This window comes from Phyllostomus discolor, chromosome 3, assembly GCF_004126475.2.
Source record: "Phyllostomus discolor isolate MPI-MPIP mPhyDis1 chromosome 3, mPhyDis1.pri.v3, whole genome shotgun sequence".
Classification (NCBI taxonomy): domain Eukaryota; kingdom Metazoa; phylum Chordata; class Mammalia; order Chiroptera; family Phyllostomidae; genus Phyllostomus; species Phyllostomus discolor.
In genome coordinates this window covers 119,091,600-119,108,148 of record NC_040905.2, presented here as the reverse complement: position 1 = coordinate 119,108,148, position 16,549 = coordinate 119,091,600, and the positions used below count along the sequence as shown (strand labels likewise).

The following is a 16,549-nucleotide window of genomic DNA, read 5'->3' as shown; positions in this document are numbered from 1 at the left end:
AGGAGAGAATCTTAAAAGCAGTAAGAGAAAAGGAGAGAGTTATCTACAAAGGAGTGCCCATAAGGCTATCAGCTGATTTCTCAAAGAAAACCTTGCAGGCAAGAAGGGGCTGGAAAGAAGTATTCAGTCATGAAAGGCCAGGACCTACATCCAAGATTACTCTACCCAGCAAAGCTATCATTTAGAATGGAAAGGCAGATAAAGTCAAATTAAAGGAGTTCATCATCACCAAGCCCTTATTATATGAAATGTTAAAGGGACTTATCTAAGAAAAAGAAGATCAAAACCTATGAACAGTAAAATGACTACAAACTCATAACTATCAACAACTGAGCCACAAAAAAAAACAACAACAACTAAGCAAACAACTAGAACACAATGACAGAATCACGGAAATGGAGATTACATGGAGGGTTATCAGCAGAGAGGGGGAGAGAAGAATTGGGGGAAATGTACAAGGAATAAGAAGCATAATTGGTAGATACAAAATAGATGAAGTTAGGAATAGCATAGGAAAAGGAGAAGCCAAAGAACTTATATGTATGACCCATGGACATGAACTAAGTGGCAGGGCTGGGAATGCTGGAAAGAAGGAGAGTACAGGATGAAGGAAAATAAAGGGGAAAAAATGAGACAACTGTGATAGCATAATCAATAAAATATACTTAAAAATAGTATTCCATTGTATATGCCACATTTTGTTTATTCATGAGTTGATTTACACTTAAATTCTTTTGACCTTTTTTAAAAAAGATTTCATTTATTTATTTTCAGAGAAGGGAAGGGAGTGAAAAAGAGGAGAGAAACATCAATGTACGGTTGCCTCTCATGTGCCCCCTAATGGGAAACTGGCCCGCAACCCAGGCATGTGCCATGGCACTGGGAATTGAACTGGCGACCCTTTGGTTTGCAGTCCGGTATTCAATACACTGGGCCACAGCAGCCAGAGCTCTTTCTACCTTTTGATTACTATGAATAATACTGCTGTAAAAATTCATGTATAACTTTTTCTTTGAACATGTATTTTCATTATGGGAGAATGATAAACCTAGGAGTGGACGATCTATCATACAATAAATCTATGACTCCTTCTAAGGAGTTTATAGTTTAGTTCTTACATTTAGGTCTCATCCATTTTGAGTTAATTTTTGTATATTGTGAAGTAGGAGTCCACATTTATTCTTTTCCATGAGATATCCAGTTATCCCAGCATCATGTGTTGAAAAAATTATGCTCCCCACTGAATTAACTTGGTGTATTTGTCAGAAACATGCATATATTTCTGTACTCTCAGTTCATTCCATTGATCTATAGGTCTATCCTCATGCCAGTACCACAGGTCTTGATTATTGTCACTTTGTAGTGATTAAGACGAATTGAAACTATGGAAAACAGTATGGGATTTTCTAAGAAAACTAAAAATGGATCTGCCTTTTGACCCAGCAATTCCACTGCTAGGATTATATCCTAAGAACCTTGAAACACCAATCCAAAAGAACCTATGCACCCCAATGTTCATAATAGCACAATTTACAATAGCCAAGTGTTGGAAGCAACCTAGGTGCCATCAGTAAATGAATGTATCAAAAACTATGGTACGTTTACACAATGGAATTCTATGCAGCAGAAAGACAGAAGGAGCTCTTACCCTTTACAACAGCATGGATGAAACTGGAAAGCATTATCCCAAGCAAAATAAGCCAAGCAGTGAAAGACAAATACCATATGATCTCACCTTTAACAGGAACCTAAACAACAAAACAAACAAACAAGTAAAATATAACCAAAGACACTGAAATAGAGAACAGGCTGACAGTGACCAGAGGGGAGAGCGGAGGGAATTTCAGGGGAAAAGGGGAAGGGTTTACAAACAAGTATAAAAGACACATGGACAAAAACTGGGAGGGGGGTGGTGGAAATGGGAGAGAGATATAGTGCTGGGGATGTGAGCTGGGATGGGAGTAAAAGACAGAAAACTGTACTTGAACAACAATTAAAATTTAAAAAAAAGATTAATTGAAACTTTAAGCAAACATAATCAGTTGGGAGGATCTATGGGAGGAGCTAAGGCTTGTGAAAGTTCTCCCACTCTATGTAATCACAAGAACCTAACTAGAATAACTCCGGTTATAATAAAGATCAAAGGTTTTGATCTCTCTTTCCCTTAACTTCTTTTCCCTTCTATGAATACCCCTCTGTTTTGTCAGACAGGCCAGAGTGAGCACAGGACTTGCCACATCTGCATGTCTGTGCTGGGTTGCAACCCTTTCTTTTTCCCAAATAAATCCTTTTTGGTGACAAAACACCTAGCTGACATTATTTTTAAGTCAACAGTAGTTAAGTTTTGAAACTGGCAATTACAAGTCCTCCAATTTCATTCTTCTCTTTCAAGATTATTTTGGCTATTCTGGATCCCTTGCATTTCCATTTGAACTTTACAGTCAATTTGTTCATTTCTGCAACATTGGTGAACAAGCCCTACATTCCAAGGATAAACCATGTTTGGTCATGATGTATTATTATCCTTCTATAGAATGTCAGACTCAATTTGTTAATACAGTTGACTCTTGAACAAGGCAGGAATTTCAATCTACCCCCTACCCATGTAAATGAAGTCTCCAGATAACTTTTGACTCCCCTGAAACTTAACTACTAATAGCCTACTGATGACCAGAGCCTTACCAATAATATAAACAGTTGTTCAATACATATTTCATGCATTATATGTTTTATATGATATGTATTTATGACATCTTTTTCTTATTTTTTTCAATGTTTCTAGGCTGTGCAGTTTATCTGTGAATTTTTTCAAACTGTTGCAAATCTCCAAAAAATTTTACAGAATACAAGATGGGGCAAAAGTATTTACAGTTTCTCATATGGAAAATAATATAATAATTAATAAATAATAATACAAGAATAAATTCTAGTTTCAGTTACTCACAACTGTAAACCTGCTTTTGCCCACCCCTGTATTTATTGCAGGAAAAATAGTGGACCTTTGCAGTTCAAACCCATATTGTTAAAGAATCAACTGTATTTTGTTGAGATTTTTAAAATCTTTGTTGGATATTGATCTGTAGCTAGCTAACGAAGGGCCTTAAACTGTCATTTAGAATGTATACCTTCCCTCTATGGATTATACGCCAGCAACCTGGGACTTTGGGAGACCAGTAAGAAGGCTACAGCTAGATCCACAAAAAAGACAATGATGATGCTCTGGACCAGGCTAATGGCAATAGAAATAGAGGGAGTGGATAATTTGAGATGAATCTATTTCCTATCCTCCTTCCCAGTGTTTTCTCCCATACCCTCCCCCACTCCCATACACAAACACCCTGAATCCACATTTTGCCCTTTTTCTAACCATTTTCTTTCCTTGCTATTTCTCTAGTCCTTCCACCTTAACTATCACTTCCTTCAGGAATCCCTCCCTAATGCTCTTATGTAGGTACCCTTCCCATTTGCTCTCATTACACTCAGACTGTTCCAGTTTAAGTATTTACCATCCTTGATTATAATTTACATGTTTAATACTTATGTGTGGTAGAGAAGCTTACCAGCCAGCCTTCCCCATATGATTCTGGGTCACACATGAAACAAAGGAGTAGCAATACATCCACACTTGACTTTCTGGAATTCCCCTACACATTCTCCCCCATCCCACACCTTATATGTGCCAGGCACTGACACCATCAATTGTCAATATGTCTTGGCAAAATCTTTAAAGAGCATATGAAACATCTGACTATTAACAAAGAATTATGACAAGATTGTTCAGGTATCAGAGCAAACTGGTTTCATCCATATATGATGCATTTCATTAATTACAGACCAGAGAGAACCACAGATGAAAATAAAGTGAACACACAGAGAACTGCAGGCACAATATCATGGGAACAGTCCTATTTCAGGAATTTACAAGGATGATTTTGACCAAATATTTTTGCCTCACACCCCACATAAAATGCCCCCATAAGATGCAACCACACTGCTTTTTGCAGGGGTGATATTTAAAACATTGAACTGTTAAGATTGCTTGGGCACTGACCAAGGACTTAGCTGGAATAGGTTTTACAGGTCCCCTGGAGTGCCCTGCCTGAATTCATACTTGCTGGGGAAGTCCAGAGTACTGGAGAAGAGGCAAGTGTGCAAGGTGGGGGCCAACTCATGGAAATAGCTATTTATTGACAGATATGGAATTATTTCAATATTTTAATAACTAACATGTCCATATTGATTATATACCGTCAAATACCAATTATATGATTCATAGAGCTTTGTACAGGCCAAGTGTTATTATTTACTGTTGTTAGAATATTCTCAAATGCAAAGTTGAACCTGTGAGTCTCCAGCTTAAAGCCCTCTGAAGACTCCTTTATAAAATTTTTCCACTTTGAAACCTAAAAATTCCCATCCTGGAGTCTCTCAGCCCCCAGGTTGCCTCTATTTGAACATTTATAATCCACATGCTCTACACTCACCTGGCTGCCCTTGATAACAGCATTGGTCTCCCAGGTGCCAGCCTTCTGTCTGAACATTATGACCAGGCCAGTGTGCTGATATCGAGGTGCTCCCAGAACCAGGATTTGGACCTGTTTCCGCAAAATGACTTCAACAGCATAACCTAAAGGTGGTGATACAAGAGAAGTGTTTTTTCCTTGCAGATCCTGCCCCCTCTAGCAGACCTGTCCCTTGAGCAGGCACAGCCCTATGTTGGTAGGTTGGAATAACTTGACCTCATACTATATTCCTGTTTGTTAACATAATTAAAATGGAATTTTGAAATTTCTGTCTTTAAAGCTACCCCAAGGGCCAATGACAGATCCAATGACATCTTTGCTGGTTAAGTTATACCACATCTTGACCCTTTTTTAGAGTAACCCTGTCCTTACCACTTACCCAAGTAAGCATCGTTCATGTCTGCATCTACCCTGGTTGTGTTGATGAAGGTGATTTTATCTCCTGACATTTGCAGAAAAGCTCCACCAGCCCAGTCAAAGCTCCCCACAGCACCCAGCAAGAGACCATTCTGGGAAAGAGAATAGAACAGGACTGAGCAATCTGCAGTTTCAGTGCAATCCCTATCAAAAGTGCAATGGCATTTTTCACAGAAATAGAACAAACAGTCCTAAAATTTGTATGGAACTACAGAAAAACTCAAATAACTACAAACAATTCTGAGAAAGAAGAACAAAGCTAGAGGCATTACACCTCCTGATTTCAAACTATATTGCAAAGCTATAGTAATCAAAATAGTATGGTATTGGCATAAAAACAGACATGTAGACAAATAGAACAGAATAGAGAGCCCAGAAATAAACCCATGCATAGGTGGATCAACTATTTTACAACAAAGACACCAAGAATATTCAATGGGAAAAAGACAGGTTCTCTCCTCAACAAATGGTGCTGGGAAAACTGCATAGCCACATGCAAAAAAAAGAGAAAGAAAGAAACTAGAACACTATCTTATACCATACACAAACATCAATTCAAAATGGGTTAAATATTTGAACATAATACCTAAAATCACAAAACTCCAAGAAGAAAATATAAGCAGTAACCTTGACATCAATCTTGGCAATGATTTTTTTGGATTTGACACCAAAAGCAAAGGCAACAAAAGCAAAAATAAGCAACTAGAAATACATCAAACTAAAAAGCTTGTGCACAACAAAGGAAACAACCAACAAAATGAAAAGGCAACCAATAGAATAGGAGAATATATATTTCAATCATAGGTCTGACAATGGGTTAATATTCAAAATGCATAAAGAACTCATACAACTCAATAGCAAGAGAACAAATACAACCTGATTAAAAATTAGGCAGAGGATCTGAATAGACATTTTCCCAAAGAAAAACATACAGATGGCCAAGAGGTACATGAAAAAAGTACTCAACATCACTCAACAAAATGAAAACCACAATGAGCTATCACCTCATACCTGTTAGAATAGCTATCATCAAAAAGACCAAGAAAAAGCCCTGGCTGGTGTGGCTCAGTAGATTGAGCGCCGACCTGTGAACCAAAGAGTCACTGGTTCAATTCCCAGTCAGGGCACGTGCCTGGATTGCAGGCCAGGTCCCCAGAAGTGGGGACCACATATTGATGTTTCTCTCCTTCTCTGTCTCCCTCCATTCCCCTGCCTAAAAATAAATAAATAAAATCTTAAAAAAAAAAAAAACAAGCATTGGTGAGGATGTGGAGAAAATAAAACCCTTGTGCACTGTTGTGTGAATATATTGGTGTAACCATTATAAAATCCATATCAAGGTTTTTGGGGTTTTTTTTAAAGATTTTATTTATTTATTTTTAGGGAGGGAAGGGGGAGAGAGAGAGAGAGAGAGAGAGAAGAGAAACATCAATGTGTGGTTGCTGGGGGTTATGGCCTGCAACCCAGGAATGTACCCTAGCTGGGAATCAAACCTGGGACACTTTGGTTCCCAGCCCGTGCTCAATCCACTGAGCTATGCCAGCCAGGGCCGTATCAAGTTTTTCAAAAAATTTTAAAAGAATTACCATATGATCCAGCAATTCCACTTCTAGGTATTTATGTGAAGGAAATTAAAATACTAACTCAAAAAAGGTATCTGTACCCCGTGTTTACTGCAGCACTATTTACAATAGCCAAGATGCATAAGCAACCTAAGTATCCATCAGTGGATGAGTAGATAAAGAAAATGTGGTATACATGATGGAATATTATTCAGCCATAAAAAAGGTAGGAAATCCTGTCATTTGCAAAAAACATGGATGAATTTGGAAGGCATTGTACTTCATGAAATAAATCAGGCAGAGAAAAACAAAAACTATATGATCTCACTTATACAGAAAACCAAAAAACAAACAAACAAACAAACAAACTCATAGATACAGAGAACAAATTGATGGTTGCCAAAGGCAAGGGATGGGAAGTGGACAAAATGGGTAAAGGTGGTCAAAAAGTACAAACTTCCAGTTATAAATAAATAAATCTTGGTAATGTAATATACAGCATGGTGAATATAGTTAATAATATTCTATTGTGTACTTGAAAGTTGCTAAGAGAATAAATCTTAAAAGTTCTCCTCCCAAGAAAAAATTGTAACTATGTGTGGTAACAGATGTTAACTAGACTTACTGTGGTGATCAATATATATATATATTTGATCATTATGTTGTACACCTGAAGTTAATATGTCATACATCCATTATATCTCAAGTAAAAAAAAAAAAAAAGAACAGGAATGACAAAGAAGTTAGAAAGGACCACTGATGCCCACCAAAAAGGTGCCTCCCAAAAACACTCATCACAGAGAACCTCCAACCCTATGGCTCTTCTCCCCCTTCTTCTTAACACCCCCACAATTTAACAAGGACCACTTACAGACATTATGGAAGCGCTGAAGCCTTCCTGAGACATCTCATACTCAAAGGAGCTGGTACTTCCTGTTTGAGTACCTGTGAAGAGAACATTCTACATTAAAGAAGGCAGAAGAGCCTAGAACAGGTGCTGGAAATTCAAATGCTATCATGGCCAGTCCCCAGCCCCCTCTCCCTTGGACATGGCTGGAGCTGAAGGTGTGCAGACCCCTAGATGTGGTGCGAACAGAAGCAACTTAGAGGTGGTGAATAGTAGCTCTTCAGGTGTGCAATAATAAATGGCCTCCAGCCCTGACAGGTGTGGATCAGTTGGAGGGGCAACATCCAGCAAACCAAAAGGTATCCACTTCAATTCTAGTCGTGACACATGCATGGGTGCAGTTAGTCCCTGGTCAGGTGGTTGCAAGAAGCAACCAACCATGTTTCTCTTCCTCTCTTTCCCCCTCCCTCCCCCTCTCCCTAGAATCAATAAAAAGAAAAAAATATGGTCTCCAATAAAACTACACTGGAGCCCTGATATGGACCCCAACTTGTGAGGTCCACATCATTATGGATGAACTGAGACATTCACACGGATTACTAAATCCGGTGGAGCAAAAAGGACGGCATGGCTTTTCTCTCAAGGGGAGCAAATGCCTTGGCCCTTGCTCCAATGAGCTTTTATTGTCTTACTGGGCACGTTACAAGAAGGTCCTCATTAACAATGCACAGGCTCACTTTAGGTGGTTACCTTATACAGAAAATAAAGGAGAGGATACTGGTAATCACATCACAGAAGAAGGATATTTGCAAATGAAAAGGCAAAAGTAGTTGGACCAGTTGCACTCATCCTTGGAAGGTTTAGCATGGTTTTTAGGAAGTTGCTTTGCAGTAAATGTCCTCAATTCAGGGTAAGGCGGTTTTAGCAAAAAGCAAGACTCACAGGGGCCTAACTAAGTACATTGCAGGCCTGATTCCCCATGGGAAAACCTAACCGTGAGCGTGGGTCCTATGCATCTCCCAGTGGGAGCTGGGCCCACACCATACAGAGAGGCCTCCCACACAGCCCTGGCCAGCGTGGCTCATCCTCTGATACACAGAAAGTTTGTGCTGTTGGTTCACTGGTCATGGTGCATGCCTAGGTTGTGGTTTGACCCTAGTGGTGGCATTTATGGGAGGCAACGAATCCATATTTCTCTCTCACATGATATTTCTCTCTCTCTCCCTGCCTCCCTTTCTCTCTAAAATCAATAAGCTTGTCTTCAGGTGAGGATTTTTTTTAAATGGACTTCAATAAAACTACATTGCAAAAATGGGAAAGAAACAAAAATGGAAAAAGTTAAAAAAGTTGAAGAGGCAGAGCCTAAAGAATTAGTAGTGGAAAAAGTATTGAACTGACACAGTGAATGGAACATTTCCTGTAATGGAAGGGATTCACAGATGCTGACAATACTTAGGAAGCTGAAGAAAATTTAGATTGTCCAGAGTTAACTGAAGCATTTCAGCTTCTTAATTCTCAAAAGGCTGGTAAAGAAAAAGATGGTACAAAAAGAAAATCTTTATCCACAGTGAATCTGATGACAGCATATCAAAGAAGAAATGACATGCTGCTGATAAACTAAGAGGCTTTGACCCTGAATTTGAAATCCCTGTGCTATGTTGACTAAAAAGTCATGATTCATGGAATGTGTAAGAATTTGTTCATGAAAACCTAATCAGACGGTTAGAGACATTGGCAATTTAAGACCTGCTGGAATAAATGGCTGAACAAACTTTTGTAATCTAAACTCTTGACCTGAGTGTTTTCTCTTTCCCAACTCATTCTTTACCTGTTGGCTCAATCTCAGCATTTAGGGTGCTAGTTTAGCAGAAGCCAGGAAAAATAATAACTTTGTAATAAACAAAATGTTACCCAACTATATATTGTTTACTTTATTGTAAATACTGGTAAGCAGTGGTCAATAAATAGTTTTATATTCCTTTTAAGAAACCATACACACATGTTATGGTGGACAGACAAGAGAAGGCTGGGGTGAGAGCTACGCTGAACTAGAAAGCACATGCCCCTTTTAAAGGGACAGTGGCTTTGGCTCCAACCACTTTTTGCCAGTAGGAATGTGGTCCTCAAGGTGTATAATCTTCCAACATTTCAAGAGAAGCCATAAATCCAGTTTGTATATGAACCTTCCCCCAATTATTAAATGAGTTTATTCAACAAAATTTTATCAAGGATACTCTATGCACCAGGTACTATTCTAGGCACTGGAAAAACAGCAGTGAATAAAACAATGCTGGCAACATATCCAAATTTTTAGAAAAATACTGTGTGGGATTTGGCTTCCCTACCCTCCAATTTTTCAGCCTGTGGTCAAGAGCTGCAAAATTAGAGAGAAAAGCCTAAATCCTTCTATTCCAAGGAACAGACCAAGTGAAGCCAGAGGTGCTGGGACCTGGCAGAAGTAGCGAGAGAGCTGATGCTGAGGGTCAGGATGCCAAGGAATAGGAGGTTCTAGTTTCTAGAGAGGAATATGTGTTTTGGGGGTAGGGGCTGCCCCTGAGGCTGTTCCAGAAGTACAGAACCTTAGCTCACCCTCAATTGCAAAGATCTTTTCCTGAAGCTGGTTCTGAATGGTCTTCAGAGCTTCAAAGTTATTCACCCGGAACACGTGATCACGAGGTGGCTTGGATGCAATGGTATTAAGCTCTTCTCGGGATCTTAAGCTGTTGAAGGCATCTCCCACCTGTCGTCAAAGAACATAGGCTGAATCAGACACTGTCTGGGGGTAGCAATCTTATCCAGCAAAGAAAATTCTTCAGGAAAAGTATCTGAAACAATATTTGTCACAAAAGGGAGTATACCAGAAGGCCCTTGGGATGGGGCTGCCTATGATAGTAGAGCAGGTTGTATGCTGTGCAAGGAATTCTGTCAAGAGAGCAACTGGGGACTGAAATCCAGCTGTTGGTCCATTTGCTGTGCCATGTATCCTGGTGTAGGCTGACCTTCCTCCAGAGGAAAGGAAGCCTTTTCTTTATATGAAGGGGTTTACTACTTGCCAAGTAATGCACCTTTTCATATGTCACACAAGGTACTGTGGTAGTTTGATTACATTACTGATTCCAACCCTTTACCCATTCTTGTATCCAAGCCATTTCCCCAAAACTTTTTTGTGCCTTCCTATTCTTGGCAGAGTAACCTACCCCATTCATTGTCTCTGGGTTCAGCCACATGTTTCTCATGTTATTAAATGTGATGCAAACAGAGGCTTGAAAAAGTGCTTGCAATGCTTCCACTTACTTGTTTTTTCCTCTGCCTTCACCATGAGGACATGCCCAGGCTAGCCCACTGGGCATGTCCTCATGGTGAAGACACAGAGCAGAAGAGCAAAGTTACTTATACCTGCTGCTCCCAGTTTTTCTGTCCAACAGATATAGCTGGCAACCCTCAGAATTGGAGAGAGCCCAATCAGGATCAGCAGGGCTGCCGACCAACCTGCCACTGGTTGCAGATGCATAAGTGGACCCAGCTGAGACCAGAAAAATTCCCCAGCTGACCTACAGAAACTTATTGTTTTAAACCACTGAATTTTGGGTTAGTTTGTTACACTGCATCATTGTGAAAAATTAGCTGATACACACACAAATGGACTAGAAGTCACTGTCACCCCACTATGATTTTGTTGATATTTGCTAATGGAAGGGAGGGTGTATCTAAGCAGAAACCCTTCACAGAAACATCAGGCCAGAAAGCCGCATTTCCTACCCCAATGACGTAGCGAATGACACCCTCTCTGTCTGCTTCAGGGATGACATCCTCGTACTGCAAGCGATCACCATACTTTTCTCCATCTGTGATGACAACTAGGATCTTAAGGGCATTCTCCCGGGCTCCACTGCTGCTACTAAACAGTTCTCTTCTGTCCAGGGAAGAGAAGGGAAAAGTCAAGTGGGAGCAGATGGAGATACTCCTAATGCTATGGAGGGAGTGTCAGCAGTCACAGATGCAGATGCAGCAGGGCACTGTCTGGGACAGGCTTGGGCTCCCCAGAGATGAATACTGGGTTCCCCAAATTTGGAAAGGCAGCAGGAGAGGGGAGAAGAGTGGAGGGGGAAAACACCTTCACTTTGCCCTTATATACTTTTGCATAGGTTGTTTTTTTAACTGAGTATTATTCCTTTTAAATTAAAAAGTATATATGTGTATTGTTTAAATAAGCTGAACTTGGGCCCTCATCAGACCTCTCCTGGTTTGATACAACAGCTCTCTAGTTCATCTTCCTACACTTTTATCCCAACCCTGACCCTTGCCTTTACACAAACATTCACAAAAATTGGAGTAAACTCCAAAACAAGTTGTGCTTTCATCTCCCTACTACTTAAAACCTTCAGTGGATTCCCTCTGGCTTTTCAGGTGTTTATAGTGACCTGGCTTCAACTGGTCTTTCTAGCTTCCCTCCAGCCTTCTTCTCACTTACCCTCTTTATTCCCACCTGTACTTAGAATATCTTTTGTCACGAATAGTCCCTCCTCCACACCTTTACTCATGTTGTTCCCTCAACCAGAAATATCCTTTACTCCATCCCTGTCTGAACAACTCCCTCCATCCTTCAAAAACCCAGCTAAAAATATTACCTCCTTCTTATATCCTAAGCAGAGAGGGAGGAGCTTACACAACTTTAAGGATTCCCGTGGCAGTGTGTGTCTTCCCGTATAGCTGTGCTATTGGCGTCACCAGTTGTTGAGGGTTAGGGTTATCCTTGAAATCTTTAAATGTGAAATGAGTCTCGAAGTCTTCAGAGTACTGCATCAAAGAGAACTGGGAACAGGCACCTGGCATTATACTGAGAAAGATGCCTCTCCTTCCCCTTAGCTATCTTCTAGGAAGACCTACAGAAGTCTTAGAACACTCCAATCTTCAAATTCCTCCATATTATACACTGCCCTCCCTCCTTCTGCCTCAGCAGGAAAAGATCTGTCATCAGCTCTCATCTCTCAGTACTAGAACTCAGAGATGATATTTGGGTTTCATTTCCCATGCCAACCCCTGTCAGTCAGACCTGCCCAATTTACAGAGAGCTGGAAGAATACTGTGGCTGCATCCAGACAGAGCAAGAAAGAGAATCATGAAAGAAAACCATGATCAACATTGCAACTTGTCAAAGTCTGTAACTGAAGTAGAAGGGAGAAATGGCAGCCTGGTTGCTATGTCCTTGACAGCCTTATATGGGCTATTCCCTAACCTATCCATTGGCCCTCACCAAGGTTTTGGATTTTGAGAATTGATTCATCACAGTTGAGACAAACTGCTTCATCTGCTGAAAGTCACGTGAGTTGATGCTACCAGAGCCATCAATCAAAAAGGCAATGTCACTATCCTTCTGAGGGCAACCTGGGGGAAAAGAAAAAGAGCATGAATTGATTAAGTACTAGAGCCTCCAGGTTCATGTTTTGCATGTTAGTTATCTGCTGAACAATTAAATTAAAAAGTAAACAGATTTAACCCATGCTTCAAGTTAAATACAAAGGTGGACAAATTGGTATAAAAAAAAGACATTGGTTAATTCTGTCCAAGAGAGTCAGGGAATGACTCAGATATTAGATATTGATATTAGACCTACCTCATAAAGAATGAGAAATAATTTGCCAGGAATACAAAGAGAGAACTAAATTACAGGGAAAACAAGGAATATCACATATAAAGGTATGCTGGATATTTTCCCTTCTGCCCTCAGAAAATCCACTTTCTACCTTTCCCCACTCTGCTCTGCAGCCTGGGAGGTTGGCCCACATGATCCCCACCAACATGGCGTTTTCACCCCTGGCTTCTAGTTGGATTTGCCCAATTAGGAGCCTCAACAGGAAACTGGAGAAAGTGAGATCAGAGTATTCTCCTCTTGGCTTCCTACCTGAGAGGTTATTCTAGGACAGCTGTGTCCCTCAACAGAAGATCACCACCCGTCTCAGGGAGGCCTGCTCCACACAACTTTCTCTACTCTGGATTGAAGGTGACTTTTTCCTCTCCTTGTCTTATCAGCTTAGGGGTGGTAACAGCTCTGATGTTGCTGCCCCTGGGTTCCTGGACTGTCCCCTGTAGTTCCCTTAGGCCCTACCACACCTTTATAATTAGTCGCTTTGTAAATAAAACCTCTTCAAATGATCTTAACCAGAGTGTGCTATCTGTTCCAGTAGAGACCATGACTGATACAAAGGGGATATGCCTAAAAGAATTCTAGTAGAATGCTGGAATGACCAGGGTAAATCCATATGATGGTGATGGGGACAAGGCTATGACATTAAGCAGGGAACAGTTGGAAAGAGCCTCTCTAACTCAAAAAGTAGTTTGACTTAATCCCTTAGGCAGTGAGGAGCCACTGCAGGTTCTTAGAAAAGGAAATAAGATGATCTGTTTGGATTTTAGAAAGATTTCCATAGCAGTGAAGACTTTTAGAAGCTTTATTCATGATTGTGAAACACTGCAAATAACCCAAACATCCTTCAGTGGGTGAATGGATGAATCGGTGAATGAGACTATGGTAAAGCCATGCAATGGAATAGTACTCAGCAATAAAAACAAAAAGCTAGTGACACATATAACAATATGGATGAATCCCAAATGTAAACTCAAAAGATTACAATTCCATTTATGTAGAACTCTTGAAAAGACAAATTATATAGTGATGGAGAACAGATCAGCAAGTGCTGGGGGCTAGGGGTGAAAGGAAGGAGGCAACTGACCATAAAGGCATAGTACAAGGTGTTTTTTTAGAAGGGTAGTAGAGCCCCTTTTTCTTACCCTTACCCAAGGACATGTTTGTTAATATTTGGAGAGAGAGAATGAATGAGAGAAAGAAACATCAATTGGTTACCTCTTATACATGCCCCAACCAGGGATCAACCTGCAGCTCAGGTATGTGCCCTGACTAGGGATTGAATTTGCAACCTTTTTGTGCAACAGGACAATGCTCCAACCAACTGAGCCAACTGGCCAAGGCAGAGGGGTAATAGAACTTTTTTGCATCCTATTCATGTTGTTACTTACACAAATCAATACATATCTTAAAATTCATGAAACTGTACACTAAAAAACAATTATGGGGGTATAATGTACAGGATAAGGAACATAGTCAATAATTTGACTAAGAGAACAGTTATAATAAATATGTATAGTGTCCAATGGGTAACAGATTTATTGGGGTGATCACTTCATAAGGTATATAAATGCCTAATTACTATGTTGTACACCTGAAACTAATATATTTTATACCAACAGTAACTGAAAAATAAATTAACTTAAAAAAAGAAAGAAAAATGGCTCTGGCTGGTGTGGTTCAGTGGACTGAGTGCCAGACTGTCAACCAAAGGGTCACTGGTTCAATTCTCAGCAACGCTTTGGCACATGCCTGGGTTAGGGGCCAGGTCCCCAGTATGAGGTGAGCAAGAGACAGCTACACACTGATGTTTCTCTCTCTCCCTTCCCCACTCTAAAAAATAAATAAATAAATAAAATCTTTTAAAAAAAATATTTAAAAAGAAGAAAAATGGCCAATTTCACTGTATGACATTAAAAAATAAAATAAAATTACCCGGAAAAGTATTGGCTTTTTAACAATAAACAATCAAACTCTAAGATTTATATGGAAAATATACAAAGATTAGGCAAAAAAAATGTTTTTAAATCTCAAAGATATGATAAAATAATCAAGGTACAGTACAGTGTGTATAGCATGCTACCATGTGGCACAAAGCAAAGAATATAGATTTGTATATGTTTGTAACACATGGAGAATCTCCAGAAGAAGGCATAAGAAACTGGTAACAGTGACTGACTCCCAGAAAGGAAACGGAAGACTGGGGGACCCAAGAGGAAGAGATTTTTATAGTCTGTTCTTAGTGTCTATTGAATTTTGAACCAAGTGCATCTTAAAAGAAACAAAAATGAGACCTGGCTGGTGTGGCTCAGTGGATTGAGTGCTGGACTCTGAACCAAAGCGTTGTCAGTTCAGTTCCCACTCAGGGCACATGCCTTGGTTGCTGGCCAAGTCCCCATATGGGGGTACAAGAGAGGCAACCACACATTGATGTTTCTCTCCCTCCCTTCCCCTTTCTCTAAAAATAAATTAAAAACTTTTTTAAAGGGTTAAAAGAAACAAAAATGTTTTTATTGAATTTATTGAGGTGACATTGGTTAATAAAATCACAGAGGTTTCAGGTATACAATTCTATAATATATGATCTGTATGATGAAAATATTTTTTTAAAAGAAGAGTCTTGAACTCCTGAGAGTGAGGACTTAAGGGAGAAATGTGAGGGTGGGAGTTGAAGTTATAGAACTGGATGCAGTCAAGCAGGAAAAACACATGGAAGGAAGAGAAGCTATAACCTGGTGCCCCTAGGCAGGCAGGGAAGGCAGAGGAAGATGGCTTGGTAGTGACATTTAGCAGAAGCCCTCAGCAAGGGGGTGAAGCAACAAAAAATTAAGGGCCCTGGCCAAGTGCCTCAGTTGATTGGAGCATTGTCCTGTACAGCAAAAGGTTGCAGGTTCAATACCTGGTCAGGGCAAATACCTGGGTTGTGGGTTTGATCCCTGTTCCAGACATGTATGAGAGGCAACCAATATCTCTCTCTCTCTCTCTCTCTCTCTCTCTCTCTCCCCCTCCCCCTTGTACCCTCCCTCCCTCTTTCTCTAAAATCAATACACATATCTTCAGGTGAGGATTTAAAAAAAAGAAGAAGAAGGGAAGGAAATAGATATCTAAGGCTGAGGTGTTTGAGGAGGAAGATCTGTAGGTCATCTCTGAAAGGTGAGTGAACATGAAGACAGAAAATGTATTTGTCACTCAGGGTCACAATGACATTTGCAAGAGCAAGGTCTGTACAATGGGCCGGTAGAAACTAGATGTCAGAGGGTAAAGAATCATGACATGTGGGAGATGGAGTCAAGAGGAGAGAACTTTTTCAAGAATTTTGGTGAAAGGAAGGAGCAATGGCAGAAGATGAAGTAGAGACCAGGAAAAGAGAAGTTTATTTTAGTTGGTATCAATTTTAGTGGTTGATGTGGGTAGCATGATCAAGTTTACATTCAAAGGAGTATGAGAATAGACAGGAACCAGAGGGGAGGAGGGAAGGGGATCAAGAGGGAAAGAAGGAGAAGGGTCATCAGGGAACATGTATAAAGGACCCATGGATAAAGCCAAAGTGGATACG

The 16,549-nt window shown here is 40.1% G+C and overlaps 1 protein-coding gene across 1 annotated transcript in view; it reads right to left on the bottom strand.

The window, feature by feature from the left end:
* Positions 1-16,549, bottom strand: part of ITGAM (integrin subunit alpha M) — a 66,458-nt gene that overhangs the window by 23,347 nt on the left and 26,562 nt on the right. The window contains exons 6-12 of the mRNA XM_028514240.2: positions 12,604-12,734; positions 12,016-12,161; positions 11,109-11,262; positions 9,939-10,089; positions 7,374-7,447; positions 4,903-5,032; positions 4,485-4,627 (exon numbers count right to left, since the gene is read on the bottom strand). Of these exons, the coding sequence (XP_028370041.2) occupies positions 4,485-4,627; positions 4,903-5,032; positions 7,374-7,447; positions 9,939-10,089; positions 11,109-11,262; positions 12,016-12,161; positions 12,604-12,734 (929 nt within the window). The remainder of the gene's footprint in view (positions 1-4,484; positions 4,628-4,902; positions 5,033-7,373; positions 7,448-9,938; positions 10,090-11,108; positions 11,263-12,015; positions 12,162-12,603; positions 12,735-16,549) is intronic.